This window comes from Electrophorus electricus, chromosome 9 (assembly GCF_041902795.1).
Source record: "Electrophorus electricus isolate QZ-2024a chromosome 9, ASM4190279v1, whole genome shotgun sequence".
Lineage (NCBI taxonomy): Eukaryota > Metazoa > Chordata > Actinopteri > Gymnotiformes > Gymnotidae > Electrophorus > Electrophorus electricus.
In genome coordinates, this window is record NC_137505.1 from 23980961 (window position 1) to 23999293 (window position 18333).

Genomic DNA, 18333 nt, shown 5'->3' on the forward strand with positions numbered 1-18333 from the left:
GTGGTAATAAAATAATAACCAGAGTGGTCATCAAAGGTTTACTCAGGGGTCCCGAAATGACTTGATGCCTCTCAAAGAGAAGAGCAATCTTATTTCAAGGGCCCACCGAGCATATCGGTGCTATTAAAGAAACCTGCTCTAATAGGTCCCTGAAGTGGGCCTGTATAGCAGAACGGACTGAGCGCCGACACAGCACATACCAGGCTGCGCTGGGTGTGTGCAAAGCAGGTCACGCTAATCTCTGTAGACGAGAGTCTGACTAGGGGAGAGTCTGACGAAGTGTCAGAAGTGTCTGATGACCCAGGCTCTGTGTCCTGGATGCCGGCCTGCCATTGTGCATTCTCCAGGGCTCTGTGCTCATTTTATGGCCTTGTTTACTTCTCAGCTCTCTTGTTTGTGATGGACACCGCCTCCCTTCACGCTCACATGGCCTGCTGATGCTTTGTGTGATGTATACAAGTCCCACATATCTGACCTCCATGCAGCCCCTGCATACGTCAACACACTGATTTGTTAATGCCTCAGATAGTGATTAATGGGTAGAAGAGACATGTAAATGAATCATTTCCTTTCCCTGGAACGCTCTTTCTGAAGCACTCGTCTCTCTGTGCAAGGTCTCGTTGCTCTTCTCGCTTCCACAGAGGTGTCGTTGGCAGATACGATTCCGTGGGTCATCTTCCTCCTGTTCCCTGCTAAAATCATTTGAAGATTCCTACAAGATTTAGCCTGACGCTTAAAAATGTGCCCCAGTTATAAGTGCTAGCTCTCCCTAGCTGGACCTTGTTCCTGGACTCCTCCCAATCATGAGCTCCTTCAGAGCCCTCCCAGAAAGTAGGTGAACCTGCCCTTTAACATCGGCTGCTCAGGCTCTTATAGTGGAGGTGGCGTGGCTGTGTGTGGAGGCGGAGGCGGAGAGCCGAGCCGGCCCGGCCGCTGTGTTCTGCTCTGACAGGGCTAGGCGGGGGCACGTCAGGCGAATGCTCCGGGCCCTCGTTAGTCCCCGGGGGGGAGCTCGGGGGCCACCAGGGGACCAGTCATGAGAGGCTCCCCGGCCTCATTAAGGAGAGACCCGGAGCTGGCCCGGGGGAGGGGAGGTGTAGACAGGTTTTAAGGGACGTGTGTGTGTGTGCGCGTGTGTGTGTGCACGCGTGTGCATTGTACGTTCATGAGAGATAGTGTGCAAGTTGGAGTATGACGGATATATTTAAAACGGTTCGGACTGTACCCAAAAAGAAGGGCAAATACATAGCTCTGTTTTTGGTTTGTTTTTCTTGTGGTTTAATGACCATCACTTCTACCTGTATATTGTAGAGAGGTGCCAGGGTGAGGGTTTAGGGGAAAGGGCTTCTCACTGAGATGTAGAGTGTTTACCAGGGTAAGGGTTTGGGAGAGAGGCTTGCTGACTGAGATGCAGTGTTTAACGGCATGTTTAGTGAAAAAGTGAGATCAGATCGAGCAGGTGCTCAGCTGTGCAAAGGGGGAACCTGAGCATGTCTTACTTGTTTGACGCTAAAAGGCTCATCTTCCTCATCTTCCTGTCTAAATCCTCCTGTTGTCTTTGCGGCTGTCTGCATTTCTGATTGTTCTCACTGCAGATCTTGAATGTGCTCATCTGTCATGTGTATCTATATCTAATCTATCCTGTGTTTCCTGCTTCCCTCCCTCTCTCTCTCTCTCTCTCTCTCTCTCTCTCTCTCCGCTGTGTCTCCCAGGTTCGTGAGCTCTCTGCTGGAGGAACCGGAGGTAGCCGTGACTGGCGCAGGGCGCGGCCCCGCCGGCACCATCATCCACAAGCTGTTCGGCAGCGCTCAGCGGGTAAACACTCCTCCAGTGCATGCTCACACACGCACACACGAATGCTTGCTCGCTCTCTCGCACGCACTTGTGCCTGCCACATCCCCACAGGGGCCCTTTGGCCAGTGTTGGCATCGTAGCGCATCACATCAGCTGCAGAGGCCCCCTGGAGTCGAGAAACAGCGGAAGCGGAAAATGCCCACCTATCGATCATGGGCCTAAAGGGCCCGAACCCGTTCGGTGTGGCTAACGAGTATGGGGGCCGAGTAGTGAGAGTGACCGGACCCTGTGCTGGCCTGCTGCCTGGTCTCCAGCATCTTGTGAACGTTCAGTGTCATGTCAGCTCAGTGTTGGGGAGAGTGCCGTATGCCATGGTTCTTGGAAGGTGATTATTCCCAGCTGATAGGTACTGCTGGTTTGTGTGTTGAACCAGTGTTACTATAGTGAAATGGCCTCAGAGGATATTTATATACGGTCTATGGACAGTTTAAAATTTGTAAGGGAAAACTATAGGAAATCTTTTTTGTTTCTTTGTTTCATTTTATAGGTTGTTAAAAAAATATTGTTTTTAGCATTAAAATAGAATATTTTTAGTACAAGTAAATAATTACATTCTGAAATAAGAAAATACTTCTACATCATACACCCTGGACATATAACTGATATCGTTAAATAGAATGAATCATAAATGTAAAATGCCATCTTTCAAAGCAAGTAGACTATCTTCAGCTAAACTGCTGGGAGGACATTCATTACTCACTCGTTTTTGAGTGGCATAAAGAAGCTGCTTTTAGCTGTTCATCATAATTAACTAAATTAATTAAATGAAGCAGATGTCTGTATTTCATTTAGCAGGCTTTACAGTGACACAGAGGTGACTGAACACATTGGTCGAGTAACTTGTTTAAAAGGTGGGGGAAAAATACGTTCCTCTCAGCAAGTGGAAAATGAAATCAGCTTGTCTGCTGCAGTGGTTAGTTTGATGGCATTTTTTCCTGCTTTCAAGTTTCTTCATGACAAACCTCGAAACTCTCTTTTTTAGGGGGTCATTTGTTGCTTTAACCTTCTGTTAAATTTCTGAACGTAGACCTTTGCGATCTGAAGTTCCCAAACCTCCTGAGCCCAAAGTAATTGCACACCATGAACTTTAATCCCGCTACCTACTCCAGTGCAGTCCAAGGATGTGCAGATTAAACACACTTCTGCTATTGCTTGTATTCTGCCTAATATGGCAGGCTGGAAGATTTTTGTCATGTTTATTTTTAAACATTAAGTGTAATAGGAAATGTGGCTTCAAGAGGGAATGATGGCGCTGGGTCTATATTGGGCGTTTCCACTTTTGCCCAACATGTGGAATGGCCATGAGACAGGGCATGTTACACATAAACGCAGACACGTCTGGGTCTGTCTACACTGCTCTGCAGGGCACGGCCCAGATAGTGCTTCACTCATTCTGTTGTAGTTCTGATCCTGCAAGAAGTTGCAATCAGAACCGCAGCGATCTCTGGTCGCCCCGTGAATTACGCATATGAGGAACATAGTGAGTGTTCATGTAACATACCAAACAGGCCGGCACGTCAAACTATTAACAGTAGAGAATAGAGAATAAAAGCGCATTAGATCAGAGGGTTTTTTTTAAAAGAATCTACATTATGTATGCATGGGAAAGGATTGCAGAGACATGATGCAGTGCTGATTACGGTTTATTACTGTATGAAATGGGAAATTGAGCATGTAGTCATAGCTGGGATGATGCATTTGTTTAGTGCAAACAATGAAGTTATGAGCATTAATAAAGGGAGTGGTGCTAGTGTATAGTCAGTAGGCCAATATACAAATGAAATATACAAATTAATCCTCATTGCTTTTTTTAATGTTGTGTGCTGTAAGCCACATAACCTGAGACATTCCAGATGAATCCACATGATGCAGCAAAGTCTCCTGGTCATTTATGTCAGATTGATTACTGCAAATTTTCTTTGCAGATGGTGACTGTTTAATTATTACATATTCTGGACAATCAGAAGCATAGTATGAGTGCAGGGATACAGTGCAGTGAAGTCCTGGTTAGTTCTCCACCAGTTAATTCTGCATGACCTGATCAGCAACTGTGTTTACAATATTTGATCAGGTTAATTGTGATCAAAGTGTGCTAATAAAATGCCCACCAGGCGGTTGTTTCTGTGTCGCGGCTAATCGCTCCTCTCTGTCTGCTAAATCTTGGCTGTTTACATGTGAACGAGTATATTCTAAAGTATAGACATTATTAAGACGCATGTGCATTTCAGTCTCAGTCTGGGTGCACATAGAGTGCTAAGATTCATGCATCTTCTTTAGATAAGAACTGTCTGAAATCAAGTTTGTTTGCCTAAACTCTCCCTCAGTCTGTCTCTTTTCCTCTCTTGCTGTCTCTCTCTTTTTCTCTTTCTCTCACTCGGCTCTGCAAGGTCTGTGTGTGTGTGTGTGTGTGTGTGTACACGTGTGTGTGTACATGTGTTTGTGTGTGAAATTATACCCTGTATGTTGCCAAGATGGAAATAGAAAGGCAATAATTATCCCAAGCATCCTCATGTAAATCATGTGAAATCGGGGGATTCAAATGAGGTGAGCTTTCTTGGAAGGGAAAGCGAGATAAATGAAGAAAGTGAGAGAGGAGGAGTGAGGGAGAAAGATGGGAAGGGAGGAACAATGGGGAGGAGGAGAGATGTCAGCCCAGCTAAAATCCTGTCATTAAAATCTGACCACTGCGCTGAGTTGACAGACTGACACAGAACTGCATGTTATCATTGGGGGTGGGTGGGTGGGTGGGTGCGGTATGTGGGTATGTGTGCATGCTGGATGGCTATGCAGCAGCTTGGTGAAGCAGACGCAGAGCTCGCACTAGCTGCCGCCAGTCTTGGCCATTTTGCATTGTAGTTTGAAGTGTGGAGTTTTGTTGTATGAATGCTTGTCTATTGAACGGAGCATGTGGGGTGAGATCACTCTGCACACCATCACAAAAATAGATGCTGGACAAACTGCATTTACTTCTTTTTGTGAGAGAAATTAATTGTTAATTCACATCATTAGATAACTGTCCTGTGCAATTTTTACACATTTCTATGCATTTTTTTTTTTCAAAATGTGTAAATGCTGCTACAATATAGTTGCACTTTTACAATATGTTCTTAATTTAAAACATATTCATTTAGATTTATTCTGACATAAGTTGAGTATTAATAGCTCCTTCACTGTCTGGATGTTGTTGGGCCCATTACCAGGCCACAAGTATTTCTAAACTTTGTGTAAATTTGAGAGCTTTTGTGTTATTTTTTTTGTTGTTGTTGTTGTTGTTTTCTTTCTCTCCCAATGCGGCTTGCCTCTCCCCCTTTACCAAGCTGGCTGATTCCAGTGATGAGGTAACCACTAGCTACATGCTTTCCCCACAACTTCCTCGCTATGCGCTTCCCTCTCTGGGGTTAATTTGTAGTCGCCCCATTCCCCACCGCGCTACATAAAGAGAAAGAAGGGAAAAAAAGTTTTGTTTGCTGAATGTTTATACATGATTAAAGTTAGCGGTCCTCGATCCTCAGTTCTCTAATGAACAGGTGTGTGGAGGCCGGGGTGGAGGGGATTAGTACGGCAGCTAGTTGAAAGTGGTAGCTACAGCGTGTCCACGGCCTCTGCTTCATCACCTTTTTTGAACTGTTCCCTTTTATTTCCCAGCCTTTTAAAAGGCGATCTGCCTGGCGATAATCGCTCATTTTCGTTGCCTCCCTCCCATTCATCTTCTTGCAGGCGCTGTGTAATAACGCGAGTTTGCTGGTGAACGTGGAGGTCAGCATTGCCTAAGGGCTCATTTCCCCTCTCCTGTAATGCTGGGCCATTAGGACAGAAGTGCTGATTGTCGTTTGGACCCTCTTTGTTGTAGTTCCCCTCGTGAAGACGAGCCAAACTAAAGCCTCAGCATTTTCACGTGCATTTGTGCTCTTAAGGAAATGGCCACCATTTTCACAGGAGCCTTTTGAATATGTCCTTTGAGTGTGCTTTCCTACCTCCTCCTCCCCTCATTAGTTGAAACCTCATGGATGTGATAAGACATTTGCTAATTTGCAATCAGCTTACTAATTAGTGAGATTTGTTTCTCGGCTGAAAAAAATAGATTGTGCCAATTTGCTAGTTTCCCAGTCCCGGCACGCTCATTTACGTCTCAGGGCATGTAACATGGAATTTGTTAAGTATTTCCTGCCTTCATTTCTCCTTGACTTTCATGTTAGAAGAAAAACATGTTGAACATTGTCTAATTTAAAATAGACTTCCTTAATAACCTCTGCATTTATTTGAAGAAATGTAAAAAAAAAAAAAAAAAAAAGCTTGAAAAAGCGGTTGGCATTGCAAACAATCTATTAAAGAATATCCTAAAACAATAGAGGCAGTCTGTATTTGTGTAGGTTGAAGTTGTCTGTCAACCCATGTAGGCTGCCCTATTGGCTCCACTTGAAGAAGAGGCTGGGCGAGCGGGAGGACCTGAGAATCGGAAACCAATGGGAGGAGGTGGTGTTCCAGATTTCCCTCCCCCGGCCGGACGAGAGATTCTTCTGCGCACGTGTGTGCCCCGTCCGGCTCCGTACTCCAGAGCCCTGCCCCAGAGACTCTACTGCGTCCTCATGAGGGAGGACTTCCGGCTCGCCGGAGCATTTTCGTCGGACACGTCTTTCTTCTGAGGGGATATGCTGAAGCACCTGGGAAGGGCAAAGGACAGAATGAGTTTGTCAAGAGACACACATTTCGCCGTATTATACACATGCTGGTTGTTCTGAAAAGCAACACAGGAAACCCTAACATGGTCCAGTTGTCTCTGTATTCCTGTTAGTGTTGAATCCAAGTTTCCTTTAAGAGTAGACGAGGAAGCAGTACTGTTGAAAACAATTAGAATTATAACTGGTGAAGGCCCCAGTTTCTAGAGCTGTCCCTCTGGACAGCTTCACCCTTGAGCAATGTCATCATCTCTGATAGAGGATATTCAGATCTTTTCACATCTGTTAGGTTATCACATCCTCAGTTATATCAACTGGTTAGGTTCTCCCCCACTAATAACTTGATGAGATATGTGAAACATCCATGTTTTAGTTCAGTGAGTTCATTCCTTAAATTCTGCTAAACAAATAGACATTTGTAATGTTTAGGGCAGTTAGTCTATTCTAGGCTAGTGTCTAGCAGTTTTCTGTTAAAGACTATATATGTCCTTGTCTAGGCTAAACTGAATTGAGACGCAAGGCAACACACCAAAGCGGTGATAAGGTTGAGGTTTAAACCAGTCTGAACCTGTGTATCCAAATGTCTGAACATTCATTCTGGTATTTTGTTGCTTCAGAAAAAAAGCTTTTAATACTGAGCTGGCTAATGATCCTTTTTGTTAACTATAGCTATGTAAACATTTTAAATAGATAACAGTTGAAGTGTCACCCAGAGCCGACTAGCATGCATCAGCTTGTAAACCAACACCGAATCGATATGTAAAGTTTTGCTCCCTCACTATCTTCTGCATTCAATCACAACGCTTCTCACAATCTTTCTTGAAGTCCTGTTTCAGGGACGCAGTGAATCACAGGCCAGTCACCTACTGCGTGTCCAACCATGACTTATCCTTTCAGCAGTATGTCTGTACAGTTTGAGTCGAATAAAAAAAATATTATAATAATCCAGGTTTAAAGTGCAATTACATATTATACATTGTAGCCTTACCAGTGAGAGATGTGTTTCATGTTAGAAATCTTTCGGTTTAAAATGGCAGTATGTGCTGTTAGTCATCCCAATTGCACGGTAATTCTATCAGATCTTGTGAGGGTCTCTTTTGTATGTTCCATTAGTATTTGATCATGAATAGGTTCCACCACTGGAAAAGCTTCTAAATGTCTGATGTTGATCTTAAATTTAAGATATTCCTAGTTTAGCTCTGTTTTCCCAGGATTAAATAAAGCATTTTAATATCACCCTAGAATTCTTGTCCACTGCATCAACTGTTTCCAAACTCTCAAGTCATTCGACTTAATTTTTCAGCTTCTTTCTGAAATATTTCTTCTAGCCTTCCTTTTGACTAGATACATTTGATAATAACCGGTTCCACTCCCTGAAACTTGTTCATATTCGTGCTTGTAAAGGCATACTAGTGTTGTCAGAATGGGGTGGTGGACTGGAAAAATGGCACATTACAGAATAGTCAGACATCTGTCTGCATTATGTTCAAGAAATTAAGTGATGACATCTTTAAATGTCCTCCCTACTTGGACACACTGCACTCAAACTGGAGCCTCCAAAAAACCCCAAAACTTTATTTCTCCACACCCTTATTTATTTAACTCTTCTTTTTTTCTCCCCTACCGTTGCAAACGTGAGACAGCTTGAGATATCATTGGCTTGGCACAATGAGCCCGGTGCTGTGGGGGAGCGGTTCACAGCTTGATTGGTGTCTGCTGCCTGGTCCCGTAGCGTTTCCATAAACAGAGATATGGCTGCGAAACGCTTTAACACCCTCCAGCACTGCTCTTCATTCTCCCGCTCCTGTTGCCATGACAACATTCGGCACTTCCTCCCCCTCCACCCCTCCTATGTCCTCAACCTCTCTTGACTTTTTTTTTCATTCCTCTCTCCCCCCCTTTATGGTTTATGTACCAACACCCACCCCACCCCCGCACCCCCCTCCACACACACACACACACAAGGAGATCTTGACTGTGCAAGCCGTGGGTGGTGTTACATACACATGCCCACTGGTCTCTCTGGGACGATGGACAGATTTTTGCCTGTGTGTCTGCGGAGGATGGAGGCCTTGTTATTTTGAATTCCCTTTTCGCGGGCCAATCGCTGTCCAAAATCACACACGCACACACACACACACACACACACACACACACACAACATGGAGCCGATACAATGCGCAAAATTGAGGCGTCAAGAACAAAGCAACGTAGCGTAACCAAAAAAAACCACAAAGGTTCAGAACTTTATTGCTTTCTTCTACTTTAAAAGCCTTCCTCCCCTTTCTAGTGCTGTATCCAAGCCAAACAAGGCTAAGATGTTACAATAACTTTGGCAAGAGGGCAGGGAAAGAAAAAAAAAATTATATATTTTTTGCAAAGCCATATTTCACAAAGTTTTGCTCCACTTTCAGAAACGACGGCACTTCAGATGGAATACCCCGTTCCCTCTTTCCTCTATGCCGACGCCCCACCCCCAGCCAGATAGGCCTGTCATAAATCAAACCCAGCTCAGCTCCACTGGAAAAAAAAACACAGTTCAGTGAGGAAGATGGATGCGGGCAGGATGATGGCAGATGCTAGCTCATGCCGCTCAGTAGTGACAGAGCTCCGAGGCAACTGTCACCCATAAGGCTTTTACTCGGACAAATCTTTTCTTACCCTTCACTGTGCGGTCAGAGCTACAGGTCAATCTGCAGCATGCCAACAAGCACGACTGAGACTGAGGCAGGTTGTGAACCCCCCCCCAGCTGACCACCTGCCACACCTTTGGGTCAAAGCCATATCAAACAACAATGCCATATCAAACAACTGATTAAATAATTGTCGGGCTCTCTGTTCTCTGCTAGAGCACGCAGTGGTAAATGAGTGGGCTGGAACAGAATACAAGTGCACGACTGTGTGTTTTAATAGGTGTTGACCCATACAGTTTAGGATGCATGTTTGCAGTGTTGGAGACCAGATGTAAACAATACCATCTAAGTACTGTTTCACATGTATGCTCTTAGGTAAGACAGATTCTACCAATAGTTAGCAACCATGAGCTTCTGCACTCACTCTGTTCATTTCTGTAACACAGACTAGAATCAGCATATACACTAGTATATAATCTGTTAGTAATTCCATAAATAGCTGTCTATTTTTAAATATTTCTGTTGCACCCTGTACAAGCCGTTCGGACTCTTCCTGACAATGTAGGCGTACAGATCCACCAACGCTGTTGCCAAAGTGACATATCGGCTCATTATGATGAGAACGCCAACATGGGGTTTCACCTGAGCAACTTGGATGAGGCAAGTATTGGGTCAGCACTGACCTCAACTAATACAGTGCTAACTTTCACTGTAACAAGTTCTTTAGAGTAGGAAGCACTGTATAGGATTAGCTAAATGTGGCTCTGTGCCTCAAAAGCATAACTCCCACATGAAATAGATTGCATAAGATCCCAATGAAAAACCACCCGAACTCTTGTCAAGTACTCAGTATAAGGGAAGTTGAGAACATGGACAGCAGTGACTTGTGATCTTAAACTTGTTAGGGAAAAAAGTTTACTATATGCTATATGTATATTCATTCTATCTATCTGTCTATCTATATATATATATATATATATATATATATATATATATATATATATATATATATATATATATATATATATATATATATAAAATACTTTTTAGAGCTAATTTGATGTTGGCAGATCCACATGGGGCCCATGCTGTTGAATTGGCTTTTTGCTCTTTGTGAAAGGCAGACGCACAGATTAGTGTCAGGATTAAATGATTCCTGAATGGAAGTGGATAGGAGTGTGTGGGCACTGCCCACTCCCCCTGGTTAGCGACGCCATGGACTCATCTACACAGTCACCTCAAAGTGAATTAGACACCCTATGCTGTGCCATGCTGACATTCTCCATTATACAAGCCAAGAATGGTGTGGGGGGGAGCAATTACACAACCGATCCCATTCAGGCAATGTGGACAAAGGGATGTGCTCGCTAGACGCGGTGGTTCATGTGATTCACAAGTTTGCCGATATTCCTCCGTTGATCTTTTGAGATCCTGAAAATTGATTCTCATCGGCAGTGGGAATCGGAGAGCGTGACTGCTAGAGTCGAATTAAGTGCAAGTGTGGGCATGTTGATTAACTGATGGCAGACAGGTAATGGGAGCTCGCTGGTCTCTCGCAGTAGGCAGGTGGTGCATACAAACAGGCACCGCCACCAGGAGCAGAGTGTGCTCCTTTGTCTTCAACCCAATTTAGAACTCAGCCATTCACTGAAGCTGAGACTGTCATGAAAATGTTTGTATATTTAAAGAATTATCATCATAGCCAAGCAACAGTTAAAGCAGCTCTTGTGTTTGAAATAAACAGTAGTAATTTTCAGACACAAGCCTATGTGGTGAAAGCCATTCTTGGTACATAATTTGCTCAACTGGTCAGACCATAAGACTTATGTGTCTTTTCAGTTTTCTTTCATATTTATGATGTTTGCCTGAGAAGCTGTCTCAGAGGTCATGAGCTTATCTGGGTGTCCTTAAATCAAACGCAGGATTTCTACAGACACAACAGACCTCATGATTTAGTGCAAGGCTGGCTGGCTGCTTGTGGGGTAATACTGAAGAAATATATTATGCAAAGATTTGTTTATGCCTGCCATGTCACTGCTAGTGAAACAAAAGTGTTTCTGTTTCTTGAGGATACAAGCAGACGTGAGCCAAGCGCTTCAAGAAATCCCTGAGTGGCTCGTGCAAGCGTGAATGCTGCCATTTCGAATTGTATGTCTGACCCAGCAGACCAATCCACCTCTTTAGACACAGACGCCCCTGAGAGGCATCCAGCGGCAGAAATCGATCCTCATTCCGGTGTAGTGAGCTGGTAATTGGATGGGACTCTGCTGAAGAGCAGAGCAGTGACACCATGGACCATAAAGTGGCTCTGAATGGGTGTGACAATCTCCCCAACGCCCACTCACACCCACGCAGTCTCTCCTCCGCACGTTTCCAACAACCTTGCCTCCCTCAGCACAAACCCAACGATCTCAGTGGTAGACCGTTGTCTTCGGGGACAGTCCCGATCCTTCCCCGCACAGCACACGTCATGGGCCGCACCGATAGTATTTATTAGCCTGGCTATTTCCCCAATGATAGGAAGGTCTGCCAGCCATTGATTTCTAAAAGAGCGTCTTTTGCAGGCTCTGCGGCAAAATGGCAAAGAGTAGCTCAAAAGAAGTCATAAGTGCTGCAGGGGAGAGAAGGGGGAAATCAATCCAGCATCAACTGGACCTTTGGATCACATTTCCCTCCAAGCTGCTCTATGGCACGCCCCCTCCCCCGGCTTATCCCAGTAAATCACTTCTATTTTAAACTCTTTTGTTTCTGTAAAAATCTTCCAAACTTGCTCTGATCTCTCAGGCAGACATGCTGTCCTTCCTTCTCTCTCATTGCCCTCTCCCCACTTTTCGCCTGCATCCTTCACTGGGGTCTTGGCGTTGCTGCCAGCTTCCTGAGGGAAGACATCCCATGCAGCTCCTCCTCATTTATCTTTTCCCAACACAAAGCACCAGATCGCGGGCGCGGAGAGAGGCCATGCTGGTGGTCCCTTGCCCCTCCCCCTGGCCTCTGGTTGTCAGCTTTCGAGACACCACTTGCTTTGACTGAGCACCATGAGAGACATCCGTGAGACACAAAGCGTTCAAAAATGCGTCTTCTTACCCTTTTGCTTGTTATTGTGGCTGTTCCGGTTGTAGTTCTCCTGAGCTGTCTGAGCGTTCACTAATCTGCTCTGTCGTTCGTATGCCGCTTCTTTGTAAACCTGTCGCAAGCAGTCAAGCCACCTAGCTAGCAAACTTATTTCAAATGGTTTCTTTTTCTTAATCCAGTTTGCGAGCCTTGCTGTCTCACTGGTTCCTTCCAAGTGTCTGCTCAGACTCAAGCTTGTGCCACAGAGGGACCTGGCAGCTAAAATACAGCCCCCCCCGGATTTGGAAACAACACAGCTGGTGATTAAAGGCACCATCTAACAGCACCAACACAATTTCCTCACCAGCGTAATGGACGCAGGCTCCGCTTTACAACAGTCCACCCTGAAGGTAAATTGATTCAATTTGAACTTTGGTTAACTTGAACCTGCATATGGCTACGTCTTGCTTGTGCCTGTTAGTCCCTGTACCAAAAGACTCACACCACCACACAAAGAGCTTTTCTTATAGGCCACATATAGCTGCCTAGACAATAGTATCAGGTCACAGACTTAAAGCAATATTTGAAGTAATGGACATGAATTTTATTTTTCTTCATTAATTCATATAGCAATTGAACACAGTTTATTACTAAATGGTGTTTATTGGAAGGAGACTTGACATTCCCATACAGCTACACATACAATGTGAGTGTAGAAACAGAGGACATTTATATGTTAATAGTAGGGGGAAAAAAAAGAGTTGTATCATGTGGCGATGTGAAATGGGTGACACAAGCTGAAGACCCATGGCAGACTTGAACACTGCTCCTGTAGTTTGGCAGGTTTGAATAACAAGTTAAGTTACAATAAAAAGCATTTCAAGGTATCTCATAGATATAAAAGTTTGGGTCATAACATTGTAATACAGGTGTAACAAAATGCTAGAACTAATTATACAAATGTGATCACATTGCCATAGGCTAATATAAAAATTGATTTATCTGGAACTATCTGTGAAACTTTGAGATATAATTTTGATGCGTTATCCCCCAGTATGCTACCATGAAGTTTGCTCTTCTGTTATAGTATAATGGGAAAAGTGGATAAAATTGTGCTTTTTCCAGAAGGTTTTGTCAGCAGTGGCACTGAATTTGAACACACCTTTTCTGTTTTTCGAGTACTTCAATGCTTTTGTAATGCGTGCTTTTTATTCCAGCAGCTGTACTCAGCTTTTGTCAACCCTTTTTCTAAGGCCTACTGGTGAGAGCCCATTGACCTGCTTTGCCACTGAGAGTTCCACCTCTCCCAGAAGCCCCTGGGGGCTGTTCTTATTGGACCTGCTAGGCCTGCTGCGCCCATCGCTGTTCCCTAGGCAACGTCCATTAGCCAATGAGGCTACGCTTACCTTTTGGGCGGTTGATTTTGTCCTCACCCTCCCTTATCAGAACATTAACAGATTTCAGGAACCTGATGTGATATGGGACCACCCCCCACCCCCCTTTTTTTCCATGACACCTGAAAAGCATGGAAAATGGAAGCGGCTTGGAAGAGCAAACAGTCTGTGGGCGATGTTTGATTCCCCTCTCGCCTCCCTCCCTTAGGTATATCTTTATATTGGCCTCTAGCAAGAGATGGGAATACTTAGTCAAATAACCTGATATTGAAGAGCAACTCACACTGGTTATTACTGTATAGCTCTCTTCATATGTGGAAAAAGAGCATATTGAGAGGGTCATTATTTATGAAATTATTCAGAGTCACTCTCTGTCAAGATCAAGCTCATAGCACTTTATCACTCTTGGTGCCCACTATTTTTGTGCACCATGACCCCTGTGATCTACTGACTTCCCTGTGCTCGTGTCAGAATGTTGAAAGGACTGGCATGGCAACCGTGGAAAGTCTGATGGTCTGGGTTCTTTCTTCTGATAAATTGTATGAAACTTGTCTGGTGGTTCCTAACGAGAGGATGCAGTCTCCAGCACAGCAGTTGTCACGTTTTACAGGTTACGAGACATCGGCTTGTACTACATCAAAGCTACTCAACAACAAGTGCGCAGAAGGTACTGCCTTGAAGATGACTTTTTGTGGCTAACATGACAGCTTTGCTCTTGCAACCTTCACAATGTTTTGAGACTTACAGTTGCAACAAAAAAGGTTTGTGAACGCTTTAGAATTGTCTGTATTTCTACACCTTCTGCTGGCACCTAATGGGAGCTCAGCACCACTTAAGGCATAATGGTACACATTTTTTATATAAAAAAACATTCACAATGCCTTATTATTATTATTATTATTATTTAACAAAAAGTTCAATCAGGATTTTGAAACTAGTGTTACCTCCTTTATTGATAATCAAATGCTTTCTGTAACTTGCTCAGTCCTGTAATAAATTATGAATCTATTTTGGCATATTCCTCTAGACAAAACAGCTTTGGTTAATGCTTAATTTAGAGATATCTTGCTTGAAAGAACCTTCTTTGGATCCTACCAATTTGGTATTTAAATGAATATGATTTCAGGATTAATTTTGCCAGTCTTCCATACAGAGTGTCTTGAGCAAGTCTCGTCATTTGGATTATCGTGCGGCATGATCTAGCCCCTTGTGTTTGAGATTACAGCCTGGATATTCTCCTGTAGAATTTCCTCCTACAGTTTGGAATGCATTGGGGTCTCAATAACTGCAGGCCATGCAGGCCCTGACGCAGTCCAGCAGCCCCACGCCATCATACGCCCTCTGCCAGGAGTGGATGTGATGTTTGATATGTGCAGCGTTTCCTAATATAATCGTGTACATTTACCATTAAGTCCAAGCTCTGCACCTTCTAACCACAGAACAGTGCTCTTGTAGCGACATTGGTCTTTGGCAAATTTGAGATGGGCACTTCATAAGCACAGATGTAGTACAGTAACAGAAAGGAGGCAAAGCGTGCTTACAGATCTTTAGGGATCTCTGTCATTTGTTTGAGGCTTCTCCAGGGTGCTTTTGCTCTCATTTTAGAAGGGCATTCTTAGGCAGAGTAGCAGATATGCTGAATTTCTTTAATTTGTAAACTGTCTGCATGACTGGCGGCTGATACAGGCAAAAGTCTTCAGAAATCCTTCTGGAAGTCCTTATATGGTCACTACTTCAATACATCCCCTCTGCAGCTTGTGCGCCATCATGCCATATTGCACATAGTGTAACACAACTGCTGTAAAGATAATAAGGTAATTGAAGTTTAAAGCGAAGGTGAAGGTTTAAAGTGAAGGTAAAGCCCTCACCTGAGCTGTATGTAACATCTTTTAATTGAAGGTAATTTATCTACATTTATAAATAATGTCCTTGACTGTTTAAACTATGTTGTCACCAGTGATATAAGGATGTAAAATGTGTGCTGGTTGTTAAATAACAATCTACACACAGTCTTTTTATAACATGGAAGACAATCTGGTTCCATTTCAGGAATGTTTGTGTGGCCCTTCACCATCTTGTGGATTTAGCAGGGCTTAGCAGTTTGTAATCTTTGGCATGTACATTCCGCCCAGTAGATAGGATGACTAGAGTATCCCTGCTTGTCATGAAACCCCACCTCTCAGGGTGATATGTTTGGATAAGGGTTGGCAAAAGTGACCAAAAAATAGAAAACGCATTCATCAAAAGAGGCGCCAGTGTGCTTCCCCAGTGCTCGCTCATAAAAGGCAGACACTTACTCTTCAAAGGCCACAATACCAGCAGAGGTTCAGGAGGATGAAGTGGACCACATGAAAGGCATGCATCGACTGGGCCAGAGCTTGCCTTGAGACGGGGCCGTTACTGCTCAGCTCGTAGGGTTGAGGAGACAGATTGCAAATTGACTGGTGCTTATCTGTGTCTGAAAGAGCTAGACTTGGTGCATCCATGGGGGGGGTATGGAGTGTCCCCTCTTGGGGTTGGAATAGGGCTTGGTGTATCTGTGGGGGTCTCACTGATTAATCGTGCCATACATGTTAAATACCCACTGCAGGACACAGACTGCCGCACTTTAGTTGTGAGAATGGGTGTGCTAAAAATGGCCAGTTATATAAAAATGCAATGCATTGGTAACGTTAACCAAGACAGGAATTACATTGTTGCACTGAGTTGATGACTTCAGTACTTCTACATCATGACAGAACAGCGAATTGTATTTCTATTTCTCCTGTATCTGTTTATAGTTCCTTCCTCTGTAACTCCTGCATCTCCTGTGGCAAAAGTTCATGGCATTCTGAGATCCTGCTCAAGCAAGTCACTTTTCTCTTCAAGTACTCTTGTTACTTCAGTTGCAAAGTTTGCCATCATGCTTACTCCAAACAGCCCAAGAAATTAAATAAATCTGTCAATTAGCAAAATGGTTGCATTGGCAGAATTTTGCTGATGACTTGCATGTGCGTAACCAAACATTGTTAGAGAAAAGATCATCCAGTCCCAGTTCTTCTTATCGGGATGTTAACCGTCAGACAGGTTCAGGTGGTATTTTTTGCATAGCAGTGTTCTATTAGGAATCGCTAATATGGCAAAAAGGAAAAATACAGTTATCAAAATTATGCACGTGGTAAAATACATCTGCAGTCCACGTTTATGAATGAGGAAACATGTTATAAATGTGTTACCGTCACGTTAAATCTGGCGGTAGGTTTTATAAATTTTGCCCAATGTTTAATATTACTTCAAGTATTGAAGTAATAGAATATTTTACTATCGCAAAGTGGGAAATTTATGTCAGAGTATATTTAAAAGAAAAAACTCTTTCTGCTGACTGTTCGCTGTTTCGCAGTCTGCTGACTGATTCTTCTGAGTGCACTCTGTGATGATATGGGCTCCTGCACTGTCCACAGTAGCCCTGCGTCCTCTGACTATGGCAGCCATCACAAGAAGCACTATTTCCTGTTGTCAGATAACCGTGAAGTGTTTGTGCTTTACTGAAATAAACTCACAGGGCTGCCCTCTTATTTTACACCAGTTTTTACAGAAACTGCAAAGCTTCTGAGGAAAACTTAAATAAAACTTAAATAACCTGTACTCTGCTGAATCAAGGTTGAATCAACACTGGTATCTAGTATTACACAGTGTTATCAATGCTCAGTTCCATTTAAAAACTGTTCTTATCAACGTACACTAACGACTATGTTAATATGTAAGAACTGTTTTAGGTATCAAATAAACAACATTTAATAAAAATTAAAGGAATTATTTCCTTAAATATTTCATTTTTTAAAAAGGAGACAAATCTTATTTTAAAGTGCTAGAGAGCACCACATATAAAACTGAAATATCTGTATCTGAATTTCATCCTCACAGAGCATTTGCCACTATTTTATAGTTGTGACACCATATATTTATTAAAATGGGAACACATGTATGCTCGGAACAGTGTTAATCAGTGTCACCTCTTAACATCTAACACTTGATATTCACTTGATTAGTATGGCCCCCATCACCTGCTACTGCTTTAACTTTAAAGGACTTATTGTTAAAAAAATATTTTCCAGCCATTTGTAACATTGGATCATAAAGGATCTTCGTTAAGCAGTTTGAGACGAAAAAAAATCCCAGCTCCAAATTCTTTAGCTCTTTGAATGTGACTTTTTCAAACCTACTATATTCCAGTTTCATGATGTTTTGCAGAAACTGGCTGATAATGTAAATCAACTTGTCAAGCATCGACTGTCAACGTGGGATGGAAGCTGACTGCCCGGTGGAAGCACACGCTCTCCCAAGGCCCCTCGCTGCCGGCGTCTCCTCCACCTCCCACGGTGTCCGCTGTTGCCGACACCCCCCTCCCTCCGAGGCGCACTGAAACCAAGCTGCTCTTTCCGCTCTCAAACCTCCTCCACTGTTTCCTCTGCTCCTTCCTCCCACCATACAATCCTTTCTTTTTTTTTCTTTTTTTCCCTTCGCCCAGGAGGATTATGCCATTCTTCAGAGGACTATATCTCAGTGAGTAGGCAGCAGAGAGCACCCTAATGACACACAGACACCCACGCGCAACCAAAGCTAATTTTACCCTGACAAAAATAACAGCCCCTGCTATGTTCTCTTGCATACAAATTACTGATCGATGCTGGTCACTGACTCGCTGACCCTCACGTTTCCATCTAACACCCCACCCCCACCTGGTTT

The 18333-nt window shown here is 43.5% G+C and overlaps 1 protein-coding gene across 7 annotated transcripts in view; it reads left to right on the forward strand.

Annotated features, from left to right (window-relative positions):
* rab3gap1 (RAB3 GTPase activating protein subunit 1) overlaps positions 1-7766 on the forward strand; it is a 40792-nt gene extending 33026 nt beyond the window's left edge. For 4 of the 7 annotated variants that reach the window (XM_081720570.1, XM_081720571.1, XM_027010036.3 and 1 more), the window contains 3 exons: positions 1713-1815; positions 5172-5192; positions 6252-7766. In XM_081720570.1, the coding sequence (XP_081576696.1) occupies positions 1713-1815; positions 5172-5192; positions 6252-6497 (370 nt within the window). In that variant the 3' untranslated portion in view covers positions 6498-7766. Of the gene's footprint in view, positions 1-1712; positions 1816-3779; positions 4587-5171; positions 5193-6251 lie in introns of those variants that run through there. The other 3 variants (XM_027010037.3, XM_027010039.3, XM_035522860.2) reach the window with 2 other exon arrangements.
* The last annotated feature ends 10567 nt before the right edge of the window (positions 7767-18333 follow it).